Raw genomic sequence first — 22,645 nt, forward strand, 5'->3', positions numbered from 1 at the left:
GCAGAGTCCAGGGTTGTGCAACCCACCTTCTCGTGAAATCATGGAATGTAAGGAATGGCGTCCCAAGATCAATAGCTGGACCAGTTGGAAATGGTCCCCAGGCTAAAGTTAAAGGGACTGGAAAACTGACTCCAGAAAACCAGTTCTTCTTGACTTCTAAGGCAGGTGCGACTGCGGATGGTCTAGGTCCCCTGAGAGATTATCTTTCTGTTACAGGATGGGCTGTGATGGCTTATCTCTTTAAATGCCCATTAAAGACTACGGTATTTACCACTTTTGTGAACTTTCCTTTTTTGTGATGATTTTGAAACTCAGAATGGACAGTGCCACACATGTGATGTTTGGTGGCAAATATTAAAGAGACTGGATAATAATAAGTTGCTGTGGAAATAAACGTTGCTGTTAACCCCATGAACCAGTTCAAATTTCATATGCAAAGAAGTCATGGTTATAAAATTTTCTGTGGGGGAAACAATTAATTTGTATTTGGACTAAAAGAGATAATCCGAGATAACAAAGATTCCATTGAGCCTAATAACTCCATCATGACTTATTTATTACACCGTTAGCGAATATTTGTTAAATAAAATAAGGTGAGTGACACAGTAAGACCAGTAGTTCTTCAGAAGTCTAGCCACTTTTCAGTTGCAGAAAGCATTTTCCAGAATACAGCATTTAAGAAATGTAAGACAAATACCACTTATATGAGGTATTGAAAGTAGTCAAACTCTTAGAAACGGAACATGGGATGGTTGTGGCCAGGGGCTGGGGGACAGGAAAGGGAGTGTTATTGTTCCACAGATACCGTTTTTTTTTTTTTTTTTCAGGATGAAAAAATTCAAGAGATCTTTCACAGAACAATGTGCATATAGTTAACTTTTAACATCTCCGTACAGTTAAAAATGGTTGGGATGGTAAATTTGTATTGTTGTTTTTTACTATAATAAAGAAAAATAAGACATCAAAATGGGTTAGGAAAGTAAGGGGTGCCATGTAAAGTCATTTAACAAGCATGTGATCTTAGACCATTTCACCTGTGGCAATACCTTCTGACTGATCGCTTACGTGATTTTCTCTCAGCTGGAGTCCAGGGGAGGGGAGAGAGCAATGACAGCCCATAGACATTTTCCAAAGTCTCTTGAGTGACACCAGAGGTAGCCATGAGGATGCCAACCACGGAGGAAACTTCCAGAATTTCTAGACCCTCAAATTTCCACTATCCCAAACTGTCCGGTTGATGAGTAAATGGGACACATGGTGACTCGGTTGTGTCTGTGGTGTGTACAGTGTGGCATGAACAAGGCAGAATGGAAGGCTGTTTCTGTCCAGTCTTCTGCTTTCTTGTGCATGGGGCAGAGAGGTGGGGTTTGGGGTGGCGGTCATGAGCATTACATTTGATTTTGTATGTAAATGAAGTCATGGTTCTGTGGGTAAACAATTTGTATTCAGACTAAAATAGTGTTGAAGTATCTGGTTACTGAAAATGAAATGTTCACTTGTCTTTAAGGCTTTCCTTGTTTCTATTTTTTTTTTTTTTCAGTCATGTATTGCCACACAAATATGGACCCGGATTAACGAGTACAGAAGTGCCTTCACTGCTTTGTTCCAGGGTGAATGAACCACCACAGATGGCTCTCCCTGATCTGGGAATCATCCTCCCACTCACGGCCCCTGACTGGGAGCAGCCATGCATAGCATGACAGGGTAACCAGGGGATCACTGGCGGGTCTGTCCAGCTGGTGACTGAAAGCTCTCAGACCCCCTTCTGATGGCATGGCGTCCCAGCATGGGATGCAAGACTGCTGTAAGGGTAGTAATTGCACAGTGCCTGGGGCCGAGGCCTCTGCTAGCTGCTTTCGAATCTCACTCACATCAAGAAGTACAGTGAAAGTAGATTGTGAGGTTGATCTGCCCTGTGGGCAGTCCCACACTGTCTCTACTTTGATCTTTGTTTTCATCAGGCAGTGATACCCACAGGAGGCCAAAAGCCAGAGCGCTCAGGGTAGATGCGGGCGGCAGAGATAGCGTGCAAATGTTAACCCCGGGGCGCCTGGAGCGGCTTCAAGAAATGGGGGCAAAGAGAATCAGAATCAAGCCCAATGAGAGAGCTGCAGAGACACAAACTAAAATTAAAAAGAGTCCAGCAGAGCGACCATGTCAAAGAGAACCGGTAATATGAGGAAGAAGAAAAATGAGCAAAAAAGCATTTCTCATCAGTGTGCATTTGAGGGAGGTAAATGAGCAGAGCCATCAGAGGATAGAAGGAAGGGGCATGAGTTATTGTCTTCTGCATCTGAGAGCATCAGGATGCAAAGCTGCGTTTTTCTCTGGCCCCTTCTTCCTGCATTCTAGTTTTTCTCCAAAAAGATCACGCAGCTCAGGCTGCTAGCAAAGCGCATGTGTTCAAAGCTTTTAAAGAAGTCCAGACCAGCTGTTGTGATTATCAGATGACAATTGTTAAATTTCAATTTCGAAATCAAATTTAGCCCAAAGAGTCCTCCCTCATTCAAGGATCACACTACGTGGACTTCAGCCTCCAGGGCCAGGCTGCAAAGTTAGGGGAGGCCAGAGCGGTCTCTGAGCGAGTGGGGACTTTTTACTGGAACCCAGATGCCTCGCTCAGCAGAGCCTTCATCTGGGAACTCTCAGTTAACGCAGAGCTATAACAAGCCCAGCTCTCCCGATTTTCAGGTGACGGAAGCTAAGAAAGAACAAAATGCAAGAAGCAAGTGATGTTGGTCACAGAGAAAAGCGCACTCTTCTCGCCAGTCAGCGAGGAAGGCAGCAGAACTCACCCCGAGACCGAACGAGCCACGCCTGGGACCTGCTGGGCTGGCACAGTAGTCCAGCAGACCTCACAGTTAGATAAACAACTGTGGAAATGTCAGGAGTTGGAGAACCTTGGAGATTATGCTATCCAACTCCTTCCTTTGGATGGTTCAGAGCGACTAAATAAAAGCTTAAGGCAGTGGTCTGCAAACTGTGGCTCGAGAGCCACATGCAGCTCTTTGGCCCCTTGACTTAGTGTGGCTCTTCCACAAAATACCACGGCTTGAGTGAGTCTATTTTGAAGAAGTGGTGTCAGAAGAAGTTTAAGTCTAAAAAATTTGGCTTTCAAAAGAAATTTCAATCATTGTACTGTTGATATTTGGCTCTATTGATGAATGAGTTTGCTTAAGGCATTCCAGCTGCGTAGTTTCAAAAGCTATCAGGTCAATATCGCTAACATGAAAAACTGTCCTTGAAAGGGTAAAATTCTGCCATCTGACAACCAGTTGTATTTGAAGCAGCGAGTCTCTTATGATGCTAAGTAGTCTGATACTTAAGGAGTATCTGGGGCCCCCTCTTTGCTAGCATGACTCTCTGCATTAGCTTGGCTTCTCTGTTCAGAAGACAAGGCATGCCTGTTGGTGGTAGACCAGCCCTCAGATAAGAAGAGTCAAGACATACAGGTCAGACAGTTACCCATTTTCTAACTCACTCTTCTCGGTGACTCTTAGAAAAAGTGAGGAGTCTATCCTTGGCTAACAAAGTTCTTATTTGCCTGTCGCTCTAGCTCTGTTCTTTCTTACTACAGAACCTTCAGAAAAATGTGCATTTAACTCAGCACCCCGATCTCTTAGGACCAAAGAACTCTGTCCCCCATCTCCCCGCCATGCTCAAACCTCTATGATGTCTCCTCCAGCTCTGTCCTCCCTTGTGGGGCTCTGTGGCAGTCACGCAGTGTGGAAGCGATCTTAGACTCTACATGTCACCAGGCACACCATTCGGCCTCAGCAGGCATCTTGAATGACCACTCCATCCCTTGCTTCCGGCCCAGGTCACCTTATGACATGAATCAGGTGCGCCTGTCAGGAAGCTACCACGGGTCAAGAGAGTGGGGCCGAATAATTACTTTATCTCTGCTACTCTGAGCTGGCGGCATGTGTTTTGTTGCTGGTCCCTATAAACGGAGCGGAGAATGAAGAATTTCTGGATTACTGTGTGTGCTGGGGTGGGCCAGCCTCTCAGGCAGACACTCTGGAGCCTGAGGACCGCAGCAGGTCCTGCCTCAGGGCCTGGAAAAGGCTGAGGAGGGACTGGGCCCAGATGTCCTTCTGATGCCCTCGGGACAGGGCCGTGCGGTAGGCCGTGTAGGCCAGGGTCAGCGCTGTCCTTTCAAAGTCCTCTTTCTTAAGGAGGCCGGGGAGGCTGGCGAGGCTGGCGCTGAGCCGGCGAATGTCCGGGATGCGCTTGGGGATCACGTCGTTGCAGACAGCGCGGAAGGCGGAGGCCTTCCTGAGAGAGGCGAGCTCCTCATCCTTGATGGAGATCTGCAGGTCAGGGCTGATCTCCAGCTCGGCCAGCAGGAACTGGGGAGAGATGTGAGGGACGGAAACACATGAAGCATCTGGGCATTGCTGAGGACACCATTGTTTCCATCCTCACACAGCCTTCATGTGGGGAGGCCGCTGTGGAAAGCGCTTTGGAATCCAAGAGACCTGGGTTCCAGTTCTGACATTTCCCACCCACTTGGGTGACTTACTGAACTTCTCTGAGCCTCATTTTCCTCCTCTGTGAAACGGTTAGTAGCAACAATACTTTACAGAGCCGAAACCGGTTTGGTTCAGTGGGTAGAGCGTCAGCCTGAGGACTGAAAGGTCCCAGGTTCGATTCCTGTCAAGGGCATGTACCTTGGTTACGGGCACATCCCCAGTGGGGGCTGTGCAAGAGACAACTGGTCAATGTTTCTCTGTCATCGATGTTTCTAACTCTCTATCCCTCTCTCTTCTTCTCTGTGAAAAATCAATAAAATATATTAAAAAAAAAAACTTTATAGGGCTATTGTGGGAAGTAAATAAGAGAAATATGAACAGCCTGGTACAAACACTGTCCCTGGCACAAATGACTATTTATTATTTCCGGTGTCCCAGATGGATCTGTTCTTTCCTCTCTCCCTCCCACCCACCAAAGGTCTTCTAAATCATGAACTACTTCAGGTAACTTTAAATCAGAAGCGAGGGATTGAAGGATGCAGAGAACAGTGCTAGGAATTAAGTGGGATACAGAGATTTGTCCTCACTTCTCACCTATTCCTTACGCGGGGGGCGGGGCCTGCCACAGGCATCCCTCGCTCGCGGCTGGGCTCGCCTCGGGACCTGGTAAACATCTCTTGGACTCGGGGTTCTAACTTGTGTCTGCTTCCAGCTTCCCCCGCCCCGTCCCTCTCCATGCTACTGTCTTCTCAAAGGGCCCTGTGCTGTGCCTCCCATGTCCAAGACTCAGTGGAGCTATGCATTCTCAGTGAGTTCCGGGGTAGGACCTGGCTGCAGCAGCTCTTTCTTAGCCGGAGAGTTCTGGAACATGGAGGATGCCAGAGCATGCCAAGGCAAGGGGCGTGGGTTTGGAGATCACTGTATCCCTCATTTAACATTTGAGGAGATCAAGGTCACATGGCTGATGAGTGGCAGGACCAGAACTAACGCTCAGACCTTGAGCCTGGAATTTTACTGCTGAATCGGATCAAGAGGCCTTGGGAAAGTGACCCATGGTTTGGAGAAGCGGGTCTGAGTGGTGAAGATGAGGGGCAGAGGAAGAGAGCCTTTGGGGTGCCCAGGTGGTCAGAAACGGGGCTGTCACGGTGGGCAGTTACCTGGGACAGGGTTCTGCCAGACAAGCAGCTTGGCATTGCCTAAACCCCGTGATGAGTCCTGCCTCCTGGCATTTGCTCGAGACTATTGACTCTGCTGCTAGGGTGCTGGGAGTGGCACCCTGCGGCCCAACTTAAACCTCTAATTTCGTCTCCAGTGAGCTCCTGATGCCATCACTCCCTGTTTGGCACGTGGGAATGGAGGGGAGATACGAGGAATACCTTACTCTGGATGGCCACGATTTGATGGCCTCAAAAGGGAGTCTAGGCCAGTCCCCAAGGTGGGTGGGAGGGGCACTCATTTTCAGGGGCTCCGGTCATTCCTCCAACAAACAGAAAAGTTGCAATGCCTTTGGGGTGATATGGCCACTTGCGCCGCTGCCTACCTCGTAGAGCAGTTCTACTTCCTCCAGGGAGCTCTGCAGGACAGGGTTCAAAGGCACTGAGGACGATCTCTTGGGCCGATGGGCGGCAGGGAACAGCACGGCTGCAAGAAACAAAGGAAGAGGCTCCAGCAGCTGTGCATGTGGCCTTCCCCGCCGTAACCTAGGGGTCAGCCAGCCGATCTCGCACGTGACGGACTGGGAGCTGTGGCGTCAGTGAGCGGGAGAGGTGGCAGGCAGCTCTGATGTGTCCCGGAAGCCCCCAGGTGTGTCAGACGTTCCTGTGTCAGACCAGTGATTTCCAACATGGCTGCTCACCAGAACCAGCCCAGAAAGCTTGGAAAACTGAAACTGGTTTGGCTCAGTGGATACAGCGTTGGCCTGCGGTCTGAAAGGTCCCAGGTTCGATTCCGGTTAAGGGCATGTACCTTGGTTGCAGTCACATCCCCAGTGGGGGGTGTGCAAGAGGCAGCTGATCGATGATTCTCATCGATGTTTCTAACTCTCTATCCCTCTCTCTTCCTCTCTGAAAAAATAAATAAAAACATATTAAAAAAGAAAAGAAAGAAAGCTTGGGAAAATATAGGCTGTCCCCCAAAATGTATACACACACTCTGAATAATTACAAATGCAGTGTTTATTAAAATACATTTCATCTTCAAAGTGGAGCCATCCGCAGTTAAAGTATGCATACATTTTTTGGACACCCTATATGTAGTGTACAGGTGTCAGCAAAAGTAAGTTTATGGTTGTTTGTGTGGAGAAAGACATGCAGGCCATGATTATTGCAATAGCTTTTTTGAAACTGTGTTTCAAGTACTCACAACAGTAAACCTACTTTTGCCCACCCCATATGTTGAGGGAACTTCTATTAAAATCAAACAGAAATGAGCAAACAACAAACCCCTTCACACTGAACAATTGAGCCCCCTAATGATACCGTTCTCTGAGAGTGATGCCCATGTTAGCGCCTGGTCAGTATGAGGGGCTGGTTTAATTTATTGTAAACCCTTCTCGTCAGAGGATCAGGCTGCTGGCTGTTCCCCAGCCGTCTGAAACACAGCTGCCGAGAATCTGCACACAGGTGACAGAGGAAGGGGAGAGAGCTGCCCAAGATCCTGACTCTATGTGGCTCTAGGGGAGTGAGGGGCCAGGCTCAGGGTTCCCCCCAAGAACCAGCTGACTTAGAAATGCATTTGGGACAAAGTCAATCGCTAATGCTGTTTCTTGGTGATTGCATTTAGAAACAGCAGCTGGAGGAGGATGGACGGGCTGCTACGGGTAGAGAGAGTAGGGAGAACCTTATGAGGCCACGTGAAGGAGGAGACAGAATGTTACGGAGTGCAGGAGTAATCATTGTACACTGCAGTTCTCTGGGTCGTATCAGGCCGGGAGCAGACAGCCGTGCCTACCCCTGCAGTCCCATGATTGCTATGCCTGCTGCCAGCTGATAGGAAAAAGCACGGCTTCTTGCACCTAAGGTAACTGGGACCAGGGCGATACGTCAAATATTAAATCATTGGTCAGATCCCCCTTGATCTTAGATGCTGACTCTTCTTTATGCTGCTGTGTGCTGCCTCCCAAAATAACTATTCAAGCCCCGACAGGGCTCGAACCACCAGAACAGCAATGAAAAACAAAACATAAGTAATTGCAGCGAAAGATTTCCCAAATGCATAAATGAGGAAGTAGGATTCTCTATATGGCTTGGTACCTTGAGTCCAAGAGCAGTGAATGGACACATTGTACCACGTGAGGAGTTTATATCTAGGAAGCACTTAAATTATGTCATTTAAAAAAAAAAAAAAATAAAAAAGGAAGCAAAAGGTACAGCTTCTCCAAGACTCTGGATTGGGACCTCCCAGAAACCTGAGGCTCTGAGGTCAGTAGCGCCCCCTGAAGTTGGGCAAAGCACAGTTTGCATCACCATGCATGCCAGCTGTGCTTTATTTATTTATTTTTTTAAATATACTTTATTCATTTTTAACAGAGAGGAAGGGAGAGGACTAGAAAGCTAGAAATATCGATGAGAGAGAAACATTGATCAGTTGCCTCCTGCACATCCCCCACTGGGGATGTGCCCACAACCAATGTACATGCCCTTGACCGGAATCGAACCCGGGACCTTTCAGTCCGCAGACCGACGCTCTATCCACTTAGCCAAACCGGTTTCGGCAGCTGTGCTTCTTGATACAGGTGTCCCGGGGCCATCAAGAACGGGTCCACTGACGCCCAGGATACTGTGTTCGAGAAGGCAGGGGGCTACAGAAGCATCTTAGGAAAAAAAAAAAATTAATGCGAAATAATAAAAATGAAACATCTTTGATATAAAGACACTTCCTGAAAAGCTCCCTGGTAGGAATCTCCACTCCTTGGGAAGAGCTGGTTGGTGGAGTCTTGCTGTAACATTGCTTTCTCTGCATCCATTTATTATCTATACCACAAGCTCCTCTTGGGGTAGGATAAAGGTGGTTGTAGGGCTCTGCCCCCCACAGATTCTGGCAGGCTTCCAGGCCGAGCGCTGGGCCCCGCTGTTGGCTGAGGAAACCCATGCACTGGGGGAGCCAGTGACCTCCGGCAGTGACCTCTGCTCCCTCAGACCATGTGGGAAGGAGCCCGTGACCAGAGCAGTATTTCCGAGCCTCGTATTTTAGCAGAACTTGTTCTCATTGCCAGAAAACTGGCCATTTCCTCATGGAATCAGAGATGTAGGGCCTTGCCTCTGTTCCCTCGCGGCCTCTGCCTGCAGTTTTAGGTGGAGCTCAGGAGTCTGAGGCGGCTCCTAGGCATTGGCTCCCAAACCTGGACCGCATTAGCATCACGCCAGGGCTTTACCATCTACTGGTGCCGGCCCTCGCTGGTTTGGTTCAGGGGACAGAGCATCGGCCGGTGGTCTGAAAGGTTCTGGGTTCGATTCCAATCAAGGTCGTGTACCTCGGTTGCAGGCTCCTTCCCGGCCCAGCCAATGGATGTGTTCCTCCCACATTGCTATTTCTATCTTTCCCTCTCTCTTCCTTTCTCTCTCAAAATCAATGGGGCAATATCCTGGGGTGAGGATTAAGAAGCACAAAATGCTGGTGCTTGTCCCTGCTCCATGGGTCCTGATCTAATCAGTTGAGGGTGCAGCTGGGACGGTGAGATGTTGGGGCGTCTAACCGCAGCCACGGTGAGAACCAGCGGGCGCTTGCCCGAGGCTGCATGGAAGGCGGTGCCACGTTCAGGTGAGGCCAGTGGCTCTCAACCTTGACTGTGCATTAGACTCACCTGGGAGTTTTTAAAAACCCAAATGCCACAGGGCCCCTCTCAGGCCCTGTCACGGGCGTCTCAGGGGTGGATGTAGGCGTCGGGACTTCTTATGGCTCCTAGGTGATTATAACGGGCAGGCAGGGTGGACAACCATTGGGCTATCCGGACCCACAGCCAAGAAACGGCGCCCAAATGCAAAGCTCACTCCCATCGGAGGCCTTGCAGACTCTTCTGAGGAGATCAAGGCAAAGTAAAGACACAGGAGGGTTTGTGCTCTGCCTCTGCTTTCTCGTTGGCGGGAGAGGACACCAGGACCAGAGCTGGGCCAAGACCAAGATGTGACCCGTTTCTGGGTGCTCCTCCCACGAAAAGTGTGATGAACCCTCTTCTCAGGATAGGACCTGAGAGCAAGTTTACTTCTTTAACTCTTCTTCCGGCCTTTCTCTTATTGTGGCACTAGAGGTATCGGTGGCCTTAAAAACATTCCCACCCGGCAGGTGAGGGGGATAGGGGAGACCCGTGTCCCAGCATGGAGCCTTTCTGCTGCCTGTCAGTCAGGCCGGGGCTGCCTCTGGGAAGGTTATCCACCCGCTAGAGCTGCCTTTCTTCACTCAGTCATTTCCCTGGGGACAGGACACTCCAGCATGCTCACCCAAGGGCCCCCTCATCCTCAAAGAGATGGGGAGGAAATACCTCCTGACTCAAAACCAAGGTTCATCATGGAAGTGTTGTTCCCAATAGCCCTTGTTCTCATCGTTTCAAAATAATGACAGAGTTTGGGGAAGATTGCCAGAGATAGTTCCGCCTCTAGACCAGCCAGGGGAGGGACAATTGTTTCAGAAAGTATGTTGGGAGCACAGGAATCTGAAAAGGGGGCCTGGCCCTTTTCCCTCCTTCAGCCAGTGCCCCAGCCTCCTGTAGGCACCCCTGGAATTGCTGCAGCCGCTTTGACTGCCTGTGGCAGGCACAGGTGCAGTGAGCTCTAGGTGGCCATCCCAGCACTGCCCGGGCCTCCCTCCTCAGCAACGGGACAAGGTAACTTCCTCTCCCCTGGGCACGCTGCAGGCTGGCTGCTCCATGTCCAAACATTCAGGCGCAACGCTACCCTACAGTCACTCCAGGTGTTTTTGCCCATCGAGGTGAAGCCTAGACCCTGCCAGAATGTAAGCGGCCAAACAAAGGCTGGCCAGCTGCCAGAGGGGCGCGTAAAAGCTTTAACTACCCTCGCTCCCGCTTGGCGGGAAAAACAGCCCTGTCCCCGGGAAGCCTTCCCGTGAGCCCGCCGCCCACCGCGGTGCCTCCTCTGTCCTGTGGTGTCTGCGTCCGTCCTACACATCCCACACCTGCCCGCAACCGCTGGCCTTGCCCTTGTCCTCGGTGACTGCGTGACTCGGTAGCTGGGCTCTGAGTGCAGGCCCAATCCTGTATTTTGAAATGATTTATAAAAAACCCAGCTATTAAAAAAAAAAAAAAAAAAAAGGCATCAACCAAACACAACATCCCTTCCATGCATGCTTTGCTGGGTTTGCTTCCTTTCCCTGCCGTCTCATCTCCCAAATTTATGGAGGTCACTTTAGGTTCAGCTCCTTCTCACTGTCGGCTTTGGGGCAGTCCAGTCTTCGCAGGGCTGAGAGGAGGAGCCCTGAGCTGCCATCGGCAGAGACTCCTCTGAGGGAGGAGAGAGAGGGGGCAGGCTGGGGTGACCAGGGCCTGGCAGGAGGACCCCGAGCCCATCTATGTACCACCTGAACAGTGATTGAGCTGCTGGTACACCTTTTTGTCAAAATCACTGCCTTTGTGTACTTTTTTGGTGTAAAACTGGGCCAGTTTGTTTCTTTTTTCTCCACTCAGCGCTCCACGCCCAGCCCAGTCTCCAGTGATTTCTTCAGGATGTGACTGCCAGGAGGGCCACGCGGTGTGACCAGGGGACACAAGGACTCCCAGAATCCTAGTGTCACGCACGGCTGGCCGTGGGGTGGGGCTGTGAGCTGTCTCCGCCTCCTGTACTCCCTGTACCGCTGAGCCTCGGGGAGAGATTGAATGGTTATGATACTGTCAGATAGACCAGCACAAAACAAATGATTCATTCGCTGAAGGCCATGCCACATGCACTGAGTTAGTGCAGAAATTGGGCCCAGACGGGCAGGAACCATGTGTCACAGCATGTTCTGTCTCTGTCTTCTGTGGAAAGGCACATTGGGACCTCAGACCGAAGCTGTTAAATTGTGAGCTCAAACGTAACAACAGCTCACAAGCCTACAGGTGCCCATCAGCGTGCTTTGTGCTTTCCATGTGCACCTTGTGAGGTAAGTATCCTAGCATGTGCGGAGATGAAGAAACTTGTCCATTACAGAAACCGGTTTGGCTCAGTGGGAGCGTCGGCCTGCGGACTGAAAGGTCCCAGGTTTGATTCCGGTCAAGGGCATGTACCTTGGTTGCCGGCACATTCCCAGTAGGGGGTTTGCAGGAGGCGGCTGATCGATGTTTCTCTCTCATCAATGTTTCTAACTATCTATCCCTCTCTCTTCCTCTCTGTAAAAAATCAAAATATATTAAAAAAAAGAAAAGAAAAGAAAAGAAACTTGTCCGAGGCCATCGGATTTGCTTGCTCTAGGGCTGAAATGAAAACCCAGATCTCACAGGCTCCAAAACCCACTTGCCAATAGTGAACAACGCTATCTTTTTGTAGGCACATCTGCCAAAGACCGGGTCTTCCTCAGTTCTGAATCACTACGGGAAGGATAATGTTCACAGTGAATGAATGAGTGGATATGGGATGTAACATATTCTTAAATGAAGCACACATATTTAAAAAACCTCTAACTTTGATTTATAATGTGCTCTGCAATGTCAGTGCCTACAGCCCTGTGATCGCACTCTGACACATGTCCTCCCCTCTTCTGCCCCCTCTTTGCTCCTTCGCAATCACTTGGCATAAAGCACAACCCGCCTCCTCACCTTTCCCACCGGCACCGGTGTGCCTGAACGTGGCTGGAGGACGCACACGCGTGGTCTCACTTGAAATCCCTCGTTATTCTCACACGGGCCCTGACATGCTTCCTGACCATTTCTCCCATTTCTCGCTCCATTTCACTGTGACATGGACGACGATTTCACCCCATCTGCTTCCTCCTTACACCAGCCACCTGCCTCTTGCCCAGACACTGCTTCTGTGACTGTGGGCACTCCTGTCTAGACCCCACTTTCCCACAAGTGTGAAGTCTCCGAGAAAACCGGTGCTCACCTCTCCACCCTTCTCTCCTACGTGGTTCCTTTTCCCTCTCCACTGGATCTTTCTCGTCAACATGAAAACGTGTTACTTCTTCGACTAAAAAAAATTCTGCCTCACTGACTGCTCTTCCTCTCCTCCCTCCTCTCAGATCGCAGAGTTCTGGCCTCATCTGGGGTGTCTCCTCTTCTAGCCTCACTTCCCTACTGACTCCCAGCTTGTTCTTTCCAGGCCAGACTTCTATAGATGCAATTGCCTACAGAAACCTCCTTTTGGATATGTTACAGTTATCTCTCCTGATTCCCGGGCCAATCCTAGCCTCCAACACACACCACACACACACACACACACACACACACACACACACACACACACATCTCCTACTTCTCTGCCTTCCTCCCATCTCCCTCAGTTGCTCGGGCCCCAAACCTGGGAGCCGTCCTTGGCTTTTTCTTTCACATCCTGAGTCTAACTCATCAGCGAGCCTTGTTGGCTCTACCTTCAGAATGGATCTGGAATCTGGCGACTTCTTGCCACATCCTTGCTAGCTCCCCGGTCCAAGCCTTGAGTGCTTCTCCTGCTGGTGCCTCTGCCATCGTCCTTGGCTCCCGCCCTCATTCTGTTCTTAACTCAGCCGCTAAAGTGATTCTGTGCAAACACAGGCCAGATGCCACTCCTCTGCCCAGGACTCTCGAAGGCTTCCCACAGTTCTTCAAATGCCAGCCGGTGCTACAGGATGTGACTTCTCACTGCGTCTGAACTCACCCGCTACCCTCCCCGCTCATGGCCCCAGCCACAGGCCCTCTCACTGCTCCTTAAGCCCCGGGCACGCTTCTGCTACAGGCCTGTGCACTTCTGTTCCTTCTGCCTGGAACACCCACGGTTCCTTCGGGTCTTCAGTCGCCGCCTCGGGGAGCCCTCCCTGACTACCTTATTTAAGATGACAGTCCTGGGTACCCTCTGTTCCTACTTTTATTGCCATCTGACAAACCAGATGTTTTGTTTCTATGCGTGTCTGTTTCCCATCACTAGAATGTCAGCTCTGCCAAGGCATGGGGTGTTGTCCCTTTTGGCCACTGGATTCCCAGTGCCCAGCTTCCTGCCCAGGACTGTTTGTTGAATGAATAAGTGATTCCATAGAAACACATGAGCGATCTTCCATTCTTGTCCAACCATGTGCTTCACTAAGCCTTTCTCTTCCTAACACGGTGGTTTTAGAACTTAGGCGCAGTTGCAGGTCCTGGCTCTTTATCAGAGAGCAGGTGTGGTCTCCGGAAGCCCCAGACCTGCCTGCATCTCCCAGGAGCCCCTGCTCTGGCCGGGAGGACATGGTCTCAGGCACGGCGGGCACCGTCCCCAGGCCTCAGCCCTCCAAGCCCTCTTGCTCAGACACAAGGGCCAAAGCTTCCCTAAAGGAAGGAGTCTGTTTTGACTTGGAACCCGGCCTTCCCTTCATTTAAAAAAAATATATATTTTTTTAATTGATTTTTTACAGAGGAAGGGAGAGGGATAGAGAGTTAGAAACATCGATGGGGGAGAAACACGGATCAGCTGCCTCCTGCACACCCCCCACTGGGATGTGCACACAACCAAGGCACATGCCCTTGATCGGAATCGAACCCGGGACCTTTCAGTCCACAGGCCGATGCTCTAGCCACTGAGCCAAACCAGTTTCGGCTCCCTTCGTTTTTTTTGTTTTTTTTGTTTTGTTTTGTTTTTTTAATAATCTGGGATAAGAACCGCCTCTTCCTCCACCCCAAGAGGTTCCGTGTACCAGAGCTGGAGCCATATCAAACACCCCTTGGGTCCCCAGGAGCTTTACCGGCCGGTGCCGGGCTTGCTGGAGGGTGTGGGGCTGCAGCCCGCTTCACGCCAAACACAGGCACATTGTTAATGCATCAGGGGGAGCCGCGCTGTGGAAAAGGCCTGGGTGTGGAAAGGAGAGGCTCTGGTTTTTCAAAGATCGTTTGCCAGATCCTACTGATGTCATTTACTTGCTGCTCCCGGGCCAGCCCTTTAGAAACAGGGATCTTCTGAGCGGCCGTGCTCGGCCCCGGGCGCCGGGTCCAGAGGGAGCGCTGCTAGAAGGGCGTCTGGGAGCCCAGCCGGCTCGGCGGCTCCCTGGCTCCTCGCGGCCAGACGGTCCTGCCGCCCCAGGGGTCTGGGGGCTGCTGGGAGGGTGGGAGGGTGAGTGACAGCCAGACTCTGAGGCCAGAGCAGGTGGGGGTCAGAATCCAGCTGGGTCCTTGCCGCGGGGTGATCCGGGCGCGCCTCCCTTCCTCGTGTCCTTACGTGTCCCTGGTCGGCATAGCACCCGCTCCCGCTCCCAGAGTGACTGCGGAGTAAGCGGGGCCACTCTAATGCTCCCCCCCATCCGTCAGCACCTGCTAGACACCCACCTCAGGCCCTTGGCTTCATCCTGATGCAAGGGCAAACCCACGACAATGGACACCGGGAGATGACAAATCCCACCACGCACCCGAGGGCCACCCTTCCCTATGACCTTGCTTCAAAAAGGAACAATTTGCCTGGAGGTGTGGCTCAATGGTTGAGCAGCGACCGATGAACCAGAGGTCATGGGTGGATTCATGCCTGGATTTGGGGCTTGATCTCCAATGAGGGGCATGCAGGAGGCAGCCAGTCCATGATTCTCTCATCTTTGGTGTTTCTATCTCTCTCTCCCTCTCCCTTCCTCTCTGAAATCAATAAAAGCATATATTTTTAAAAGAGAAATAATTTATATGTATTTAATAAAAATATATTTACATGGTAATTAATGCATATATTCTACCCCCCCCCCCCCCCCTCCAAAGACTGGCCGATGGTCTCCAGCCCCCGGCATTGCTCCGGCAGGAGCTGGGGCTGCTGGGACTGGGCCAGGTGTGCCCAGTTGCCGGCGGGCCACGCTCACCGCAGGTGAGTCACTTGGTCTGAATCACGCTAGTGGGGCTGGAACAGCGACCTGGCACATGGAAAGCTACCTCCTAGGGCCGAATCCTAGAGAGCGCTTCTCAGGGGAGTGACCGGTAAGAAAAGGGGTGTCCTGACCACAGGGTGTGCTCCCTTTGGGTTTATCTCTACATTTCCACACGTGGGGGGGAGGGGGTTGGGGGGAGAGAGGTTGTGCACGGGTGGGGAGAGTGGGAGAGGGCGCAGGCGGGAGGGAGGAGAGAGGGTGGGGGAGGAGGAGGGCTGGGGCGGGGTTGTTGGAGGAGGAGGATCTTAGAGGGGTGGTCACCCTGAGGCTGTTTCCAAAGGGAATTAGGCCTGGGTTTGGGGTGGGATGGGGTAAGGATGGAGGTGAAAGGAAAAGTAAGTACATCTGGAAAAATGGTTTACATTTGGGTGTGACTCCCATTTCGGCAATTGTGTATTCTCGTATAAGTAAGGAAAAAATGTTAAACGTGAAGAAAGATGCACTATGTGGAAGGCTTTGATGAGGGCCTGAGGGCTCCGTATCTTTGTTGACTGCACACTGACGTGCACCACTAATCCAGTGCTTAGTTAGCACCGGCTGCCTCACCGCCTCTCGCCTGGGCCTCTCGCTTCTAGGTCGCTGGGCCCGCTTCCTGGTTGTCTTGTTTTTGGGGTGGCCCTTCCCCAGTGAGGGCTGGGTGGGGCCGGAGCAGTTGCTCTCAGGATGTTGCTATAAAACTGTCTGTTGAGAATCTCAAGTTTTTTTCTTTTTTTTTTTTTCTTTAATAGAATGATTTAATTTTTAAGTGGCTAACATTTATATAGCACTTTATCGTTTACAAAGCATTTTATGTACATTTTTAACCTGAGTCTCACAACCACATAGGGAAGGTAAGTTTTGGTATTGCTACTATGGTATCTGTTAGTGAGCAAAGGCTCAGAGAGATTCAGAGACTGGCCAGAGATCACACAGCCCCGTCAGAGGCAGAGCCCAAGTTTGTGAGATCCTCGTGGGGTAGCTCCTGACGTGTTTATTGTGTTTACAAGCCTGTTGCAATCAGATCATCTCATCGGGCTTTCGAACAGCCTAGAGTGGATTGTATCACCTTTCTTTCTTTCTTTTTTTTTTTTTTTTTTTTAATATATTTTATTGATTTTATACAGAGAGGAAGGGAGAGAGATAGAGTTAGAAACATCGATGAGAGAGAGTCATTGATCAGCTGCCTCTTGCACACCCCCTACTGGGGATATGCCCGCAACCAAGGTACATGCCCTTGACCGGAATCCAACCCGGGACCCTTCAGTCCCCAAGCCGACACCCTATCCATTGAGCCAAACCGGTCCCGGCTGTATCACCTTTCTTATAGGCTAATTAAGAAAGGCCCCTAAAGTCAAGTAGGGAGAGTGGCAGGACATAGCTCCAATGTCTCTTTGCTCTCTGTTTCCTTCCAAGTGTTGCCCCAAAGTTTGTCCACACGATGAGTAAGGTGGTGTGAGTGTGTGTGTGTGTGTGTGTGTGTGTGTGTGTGTAGTTGTCTTACTGGAAATAAAGGAAAACGTTCCATTAATTATTGACCCCAGGGCAACACTCATTTCACAGCTCAGTTCAGAGAACTGGCGAGTCCCTAGCCTCAGGCGTAAAAATGAGGGAATAAAGCCCCAAATAAGTGCAGTGCCCAGCCCCCTCCATTCCAGGACCATCTGCTCTGTGCCCTCTGTCCCCACACAGCCGGCCGGGCCTTCCTCCCTGACACTCTCCTTGGGACCCGGGGGGCTCATCTTTCCCCCCAATGCCAGTCCTGAGCCTCGTTTGGATCTCTCTAAACACCTGGGCCTGCCTCTTCCCCATTCTTTCTGGGAGAGAGACCTTAGTTGACGTTAGGGGCTGGGTGGGCAGACGTCAGTCCAGATCGGCATGAGCGGTCAATGCTCTGGGTCCCTCGCTTCCTAACAACAATAAACTCCCACTGGCTGGGGGTGCTGTCACTGTCTGCCACCTGGAGCTGGTCCTGGGCAGATGGTATGTGGCTCTGAGGGACTGTGTCCGAGAAGGGCTGGGTGCTGGTGGGGGTGGCAGGCAGGTAGACACAAGGATGCTGAAGACTTTCCCTTCCTCTCCTGCTGCTGGGCCTGCTCTGCCTGCTGCAGAGAGTCCACTCCAGCCAGGCCCCCCAGGGAGCAGCTGTCACCCCTGCTCCCAGGCGTTAGCACATCTCACCTGGACACCTGCTCTTCGCACGCCTGCCCAGGGCAGCAGCCTGGGGGAGGGGAGCTTGAGATGGAGTGTGTACACTCCATGAAGCAAAGAGGACTTGGCCCTGGCGTGCTGAGAGGGATGCCCTCTGCCTTCCCACCTTGACCAAGTCCCCTCAGCGCTTTGGTCTCCTTCAGTGTCATGTCCCCCATCACCTCCCAACACCTCTCACTTGTCAAGAAGCACAAAGCCATCCCCAGAGATGAGATTAAAGGAGGAAATGGGGTTTTTAATCCCCTCTCCTCAATTCCTAGTTGTATTAAAAAAAAAAAAAAGAATGATGAGCATCAGACAGTTAGTAAAAAGCAACTCACCCCTGCTCCATCTGTGGGACACGGTGGCCTGAGCATCGTAACACAGCAGCAGCAGCAGCAGTGTCCTCCAGCACATCTTCTCCTCCAGGCAGGTGAGGGGTCGCCTCAAACCCAGGGGGACCCCAGGAGCTACAGGTGTGCCCGTCCCGGTGCTCCCGGGAGCCGGCACCGTTCTTCCCACCTTTCCCTCTCCTAAAGAGCCGACGCCCTCTCCTGCCTCAGAGGGTGGAGGCAGAGGCTGCCTCCTGGGGGCGAGGGCGGGGGACCTGTCTGTCTGACTCTCCCTGGGATTGGGGGACTGGGCGGCCACAGAGAGACTCTGTTTTTGAGCACATCTGGAGTGACTCACGGGGCATGTGATCTCCTTGGCAGTGGGCTGGACAAATATAAATCTGCACTTGAGTTCCATGTGTTGGATGCGCCCACTGGAATTTTTCTTTAACAAACAGACTCGTGGAATTTGTTAGAGAGCCCGGCGAAGAGCTGGCTGCTGTCCCTGTCCGCACACATACCAGAGCCCGGGCGCAGGCTGCAGTGGGAGGCGGCAGGCTGCTCCCAGACGCGGGGCTGAGCTGGGCTGCAGAGCCCAGAGTTGCCTTGAGGACAGCAAAGTCACTGAACTGTCTGGGCTGAGTGTCACGTCCTTCCCTGGAGCTAGACCTGGAGATGTTGGCACCTTCAGCCAGAGCCAGAGCCATTCGCCAGGGCCTGCAGGGATGGGAGTTGGCAGGTTGTGGGGAGCAGAGTGGAGAGGTGCCGGGGTCATGCATAGGTGCTGTATGTGCAGGGAATGGTCCAGGGGCTCATGAGTGACCCCTTTCTCCCTTTGCATTCATGACACCCTGCTTTCTGGGCTGTGTCTAGACCTAGGACCAAACCACTTTGATTCTCCCAAGCAAAATGGTAGTGTTTTTCCAAGATAATATTTTTTTGGTATTTCTTTAATTAATGAATTAACTATTTTGTATTGAGATATAATTGACATATAACAAGTTTAAGGTGTGCAATGTGTTTTTTGATACGCATATATATTTGCAATGTGCTTGCCAGTGTGGTGTTAGCGAACACCTGACACATCACAAGATTGTCTTCTTTCTTGTGGCAGCAACATTTAAGATCGATGTTCATTATCAAAGCACCGCCATAGACACCTTGGTTTTGTCCACTTCCTTGCCCTGTGTGAAATCGCAGATGTGTGATGCTACAGCTTGAAGATGGGGAATCTTGGGGGTTTCCAGCCTGTGGAGGTACTGCCCAGCGTGACCAGGCCACTCCTCTTTTATTGGTACAAGAAGTTGCTTGAAAAAAGAGTGACTGGCCCGGCCATCATGGCTCAGTGGTTAAGTGTTGACCTATGAACCAGGAGGTTACAGTTTGATTCCCGGTCAGGGCACATGCCTGGGTTGCGGGCTTGATCCCCGTTGGGGGGTGTGCAGGGGGCAGCTGATCAATGATTCTCTCTCATCACTGATGTTTCTGTCTCTCTCTCCCTCTCCCTTCCTCTCTGTGACTATAAAATTTGAAAACCATTGATCTCAGTAATATTAATAACTAGAGACCTGTAGGGTGCCTCTGCCTGGCCTGAGCTCTCTTGCAATCCTGGATCCCTTGGGGGATCTTGGAGAGCTGGTTTTGGCCCAATCTCTGCAGACCAGGCTGCAGGACCCTACTGATGCACAAATCTGTGCACTGGGCTTCTAGTATGCATATAAGATCTTTGGTTAATCTCTTCTCACCTTCCCCGCTCACCCCTTCCCTCTGAGATTCATCAGTCTGTTCAATATATCCTTGCCTGTGTATTGAGCGTCTGCTCCCTAGTGATCAGTGCACATCATAGCTACCAGTTGAAGAGTCAAATGGTTGGACACTTAGCATATTAGCCATATATATATATATATATATATAAAATGGGTGTTAATTTTTCCAAGCTCTGTGCTCAGCGCTCTCCTTTGTTAAGATTTAATACACCAAGCTCTAAGATCAGCACAGGACAATACTTTCCAGTTGAAGTATAACATGAGCAAATGTAATTTAAAATCTTCTAGTAGCCATGTTAAAAAGAGTAAAAGGCAACAAGTAAATGAATTGTAATAATATATTTTATTCAAACCAACATATCCAAAATATTATAATTTCTCCTAGTGATCTGTTTTCGTATTAAAGATATATTGTTTATTCTTTTCCTTTTTTTTTTTTTTAATGCTAAGTCTTTGAAATTCAGGGTGCATTTCACCTAGAGCACAGCTCAGTTCAGACCAGCCACTTTCTAAGTACTTACTCAATAGCTACATGTGGCCAGTGGCTACTGCAGGGCTGGAAGGTGACAGGGCAGGCTCTGAAGCCAGACTGCTTGCCTGTCTTGCATCCTGGCCCTACCTCTTACCAGCTGTGAGATCTTGGCAGAATTCCTTAATCACTTGTTGCCTCGATTTCCCTTAACTAGAGAATGTGGATAATAATAGTTTCTTCTTCATAGGGTCGTTGTGAGGAATCAGTGAATTCACATGTATAAAGTGCTGAGGACTACTAGTATGCCTGGCACATACCTGTATGCTACATACACAGGAAGAGAAAGGCTCAGAGGGGCTAAATAATCTGCCCAAGGTCTCCCAGCTAGTAAGTGATGGAGCTGGGCTTTTAACCCACGCAGACCTGCCTCGAAGCTTTACGTTGGGAACTGCTTAGTGGAGTGCTGGCAAACCAGTTCTGGAGGGGCAAGGGGAGCCCTGATTTGTAGCATTTGCCAATGTTCCTGGTGAAAATACTCCCGCCATGGCTGATTTCATTCTACTTGCAAACTTGGTGAATAATTTAACCATCAGTTCTCCGGAAGCCACTCCCCTTACTCCTACTGGCTCTGATGACTCCTCTGCCTCTGTTGTGTTCTCTTTTTGTAGTTCCTTTTATAAAAATGATCTTTAAACATTTTTATTCTTCTTATTTTTTCCCCAGTTTCATTGAAATATAATTGACATATAACATATTGATTTGATACATGATATATATTGTGCAATGATTACTACAGTAAGTTTAGCTAAGATTCATCACCTCACATAGTTACACATGTTTTTCTTGTAATGAGAACTTTTAAATTCTACTCTCTTAGCAACTTCCACATATACAATACGGTATTGTTACCTATACTCACCGTGCTGTTCATTACACCCACAGAAGTTATTAATCTTATAACTCCAAGTTTATATCCTTTCACCACCTTTACCCATTTCCCCCATAACCACCTAGCTGATCCCTGTTTTTATGAGTTTGTTGTTTTATGGGTTCTACATGTAAGTGAGGTCATACAGTGTTCATCTTTCTCTTCTCACTTATTTCACTTAGCATAATGTCCTCCAGGTTCATGCAGGTTGCTATTAATGCAAAATTTCCTTCTTTTTTATGACTGAATAATATTCCAGTGTCTGTATATGTGTGTGTATATATTTATCACATTTTCCTTATTCATTCATCCATTGCCAGACGCTTAAGTTGCTCCCATATGTTCGCTATTATAAACAATGCTGCAATAAACATGAGGTGTCTACACAGGTGTCTCTTCAGGACAGTGATTTTGATTCCTTTAAATATATACCCAGAAGTGGAATTGCTGGATCGTATGATAGTTCTATTTTTAATTTTTTGAAGGACCTCCATACTGTTTTCCATAGTGGGTGCACCAATCTGCATCCTCACCAGCAGTGCCCAAGCGTTCCCTTTCTCCTCATTTTCGCCAATACTTATCTCTTGTCATTTTGATGATAGTCATTCCAACAGATGTGAGGCGATACTTCATTTTGGCTTTGATTTGCATTTCCCTGATGATGACTGATGTTGGACATCTTTTCACGAACCTGTTGGCCATTTGCACATCTTCTTCAGAAAAATGTCTATTCAGCTTCTCTTCCCATTCTTTAAACCAGATTGTATTTTTGCTATTGGGTCATATGAGGTCTTCATATGTTTTAGATATTAATTTCTTTCAGATATGATTTGCAAACATTTTCTCCCATTCTGTAGGTGGCCTTTTCATTTTATTGTCTTTGCTGTGCTGTGTACTTCTTGTTTAAACCTGTAAGGAGCTGAAACCAGTTTGGCTCAGTGGATAGAGCATTGGCCTGCGGACTGAAAGGTCTCAGGTTTGATTCCGGTCAAGGGCATGTACCTTTTTTTTTTTTTTTTTTTTTTAAATATATTTTATTGATTTTTTACAGAGAGAAAGAGAGAGGGATAGAGAGTTAGATAAATCGATGAGAATCATTGACCAGCTGCCTCTTGCACACCCCTCACTGGGGATGTGCCCACATCTAAGAAACATGCCCTTGACCGGAATCGAACCTGGGACCTTTCAGTCTGCAGGCTGACGCTCTATCCACTGAACCAAACCGGTTTTGGCAAGGGCATGTACCTTGGTTGTGGGCACATCCCCAGTGAGGGGTGTGCAAGAGGCAGCTGGTCGATGATTTTCTCTCATCGATGTTTCTAACTCTTTATCCCTCTTCCTCTCTGTAAAAAATCAAAAAATATATTAAAAAAAAATAAACCCGCAAGGATTGCCCAGAGGACCTAGCATGTGCCTGAGTGCCCTGTAGGTGCCCACGGAACATGTGTTGATTGGTGCTGGAGCTGAGAAAGCTCCCAGTTCCCCGCACTTTTGCCAGAACCCCAGTAAGTGAAGGA

The 22,645-nt window shown here is 49.6% G+C and overlaps 1 protein-coding gene across 1 annotated transcript; it reads right to left on the bottom strand.

Moving 5' to 3' along the window:
* Window positions 1-539: 539 nt before the first annotated feature.
* FAM180A (family with sequence similarity 180 member A) lies at window positions 540-18,380 on the bottom strand. The gene is made up of 3 exons (XM_036427888.2): window positions 17,972-18,380; window positions 6,016-6,116; window positions 540-4,352 (listed from the first exon to the last, which is right to left on the bottom strand). The coding sequence occupies exons 1-3, from the start codon at window positions 18,378-18,380 to the stop codon at window positions 4,008-4,010; spliced, it is 855 nt and encodes a 284-aa protein (XP_036283781.1). The 3' UTR covers window positions 540-4,007.
* Between the last annotated feature and the right edge of the window lie 4,265 nt (window positions 18,381-22,645).

Source organism: Pipistrellus kuhlii, unplaced genomic scaffold (genome assembly GCF_014108245.1).
Source record: "Pipistrellus kuhlii isolate mPipKuh1 unplaced genomic scaffold, mPipKuh1.p scaffold_m20_p_10, whole genome shotgun sequence".
NCBI classification, from domain to species: Eukaryota; Metazoa; Chordata; class Mammalia; order Chiroptera; family Vespertilionidae; genus Pipistrellus; species Pipistrellus kuhlii.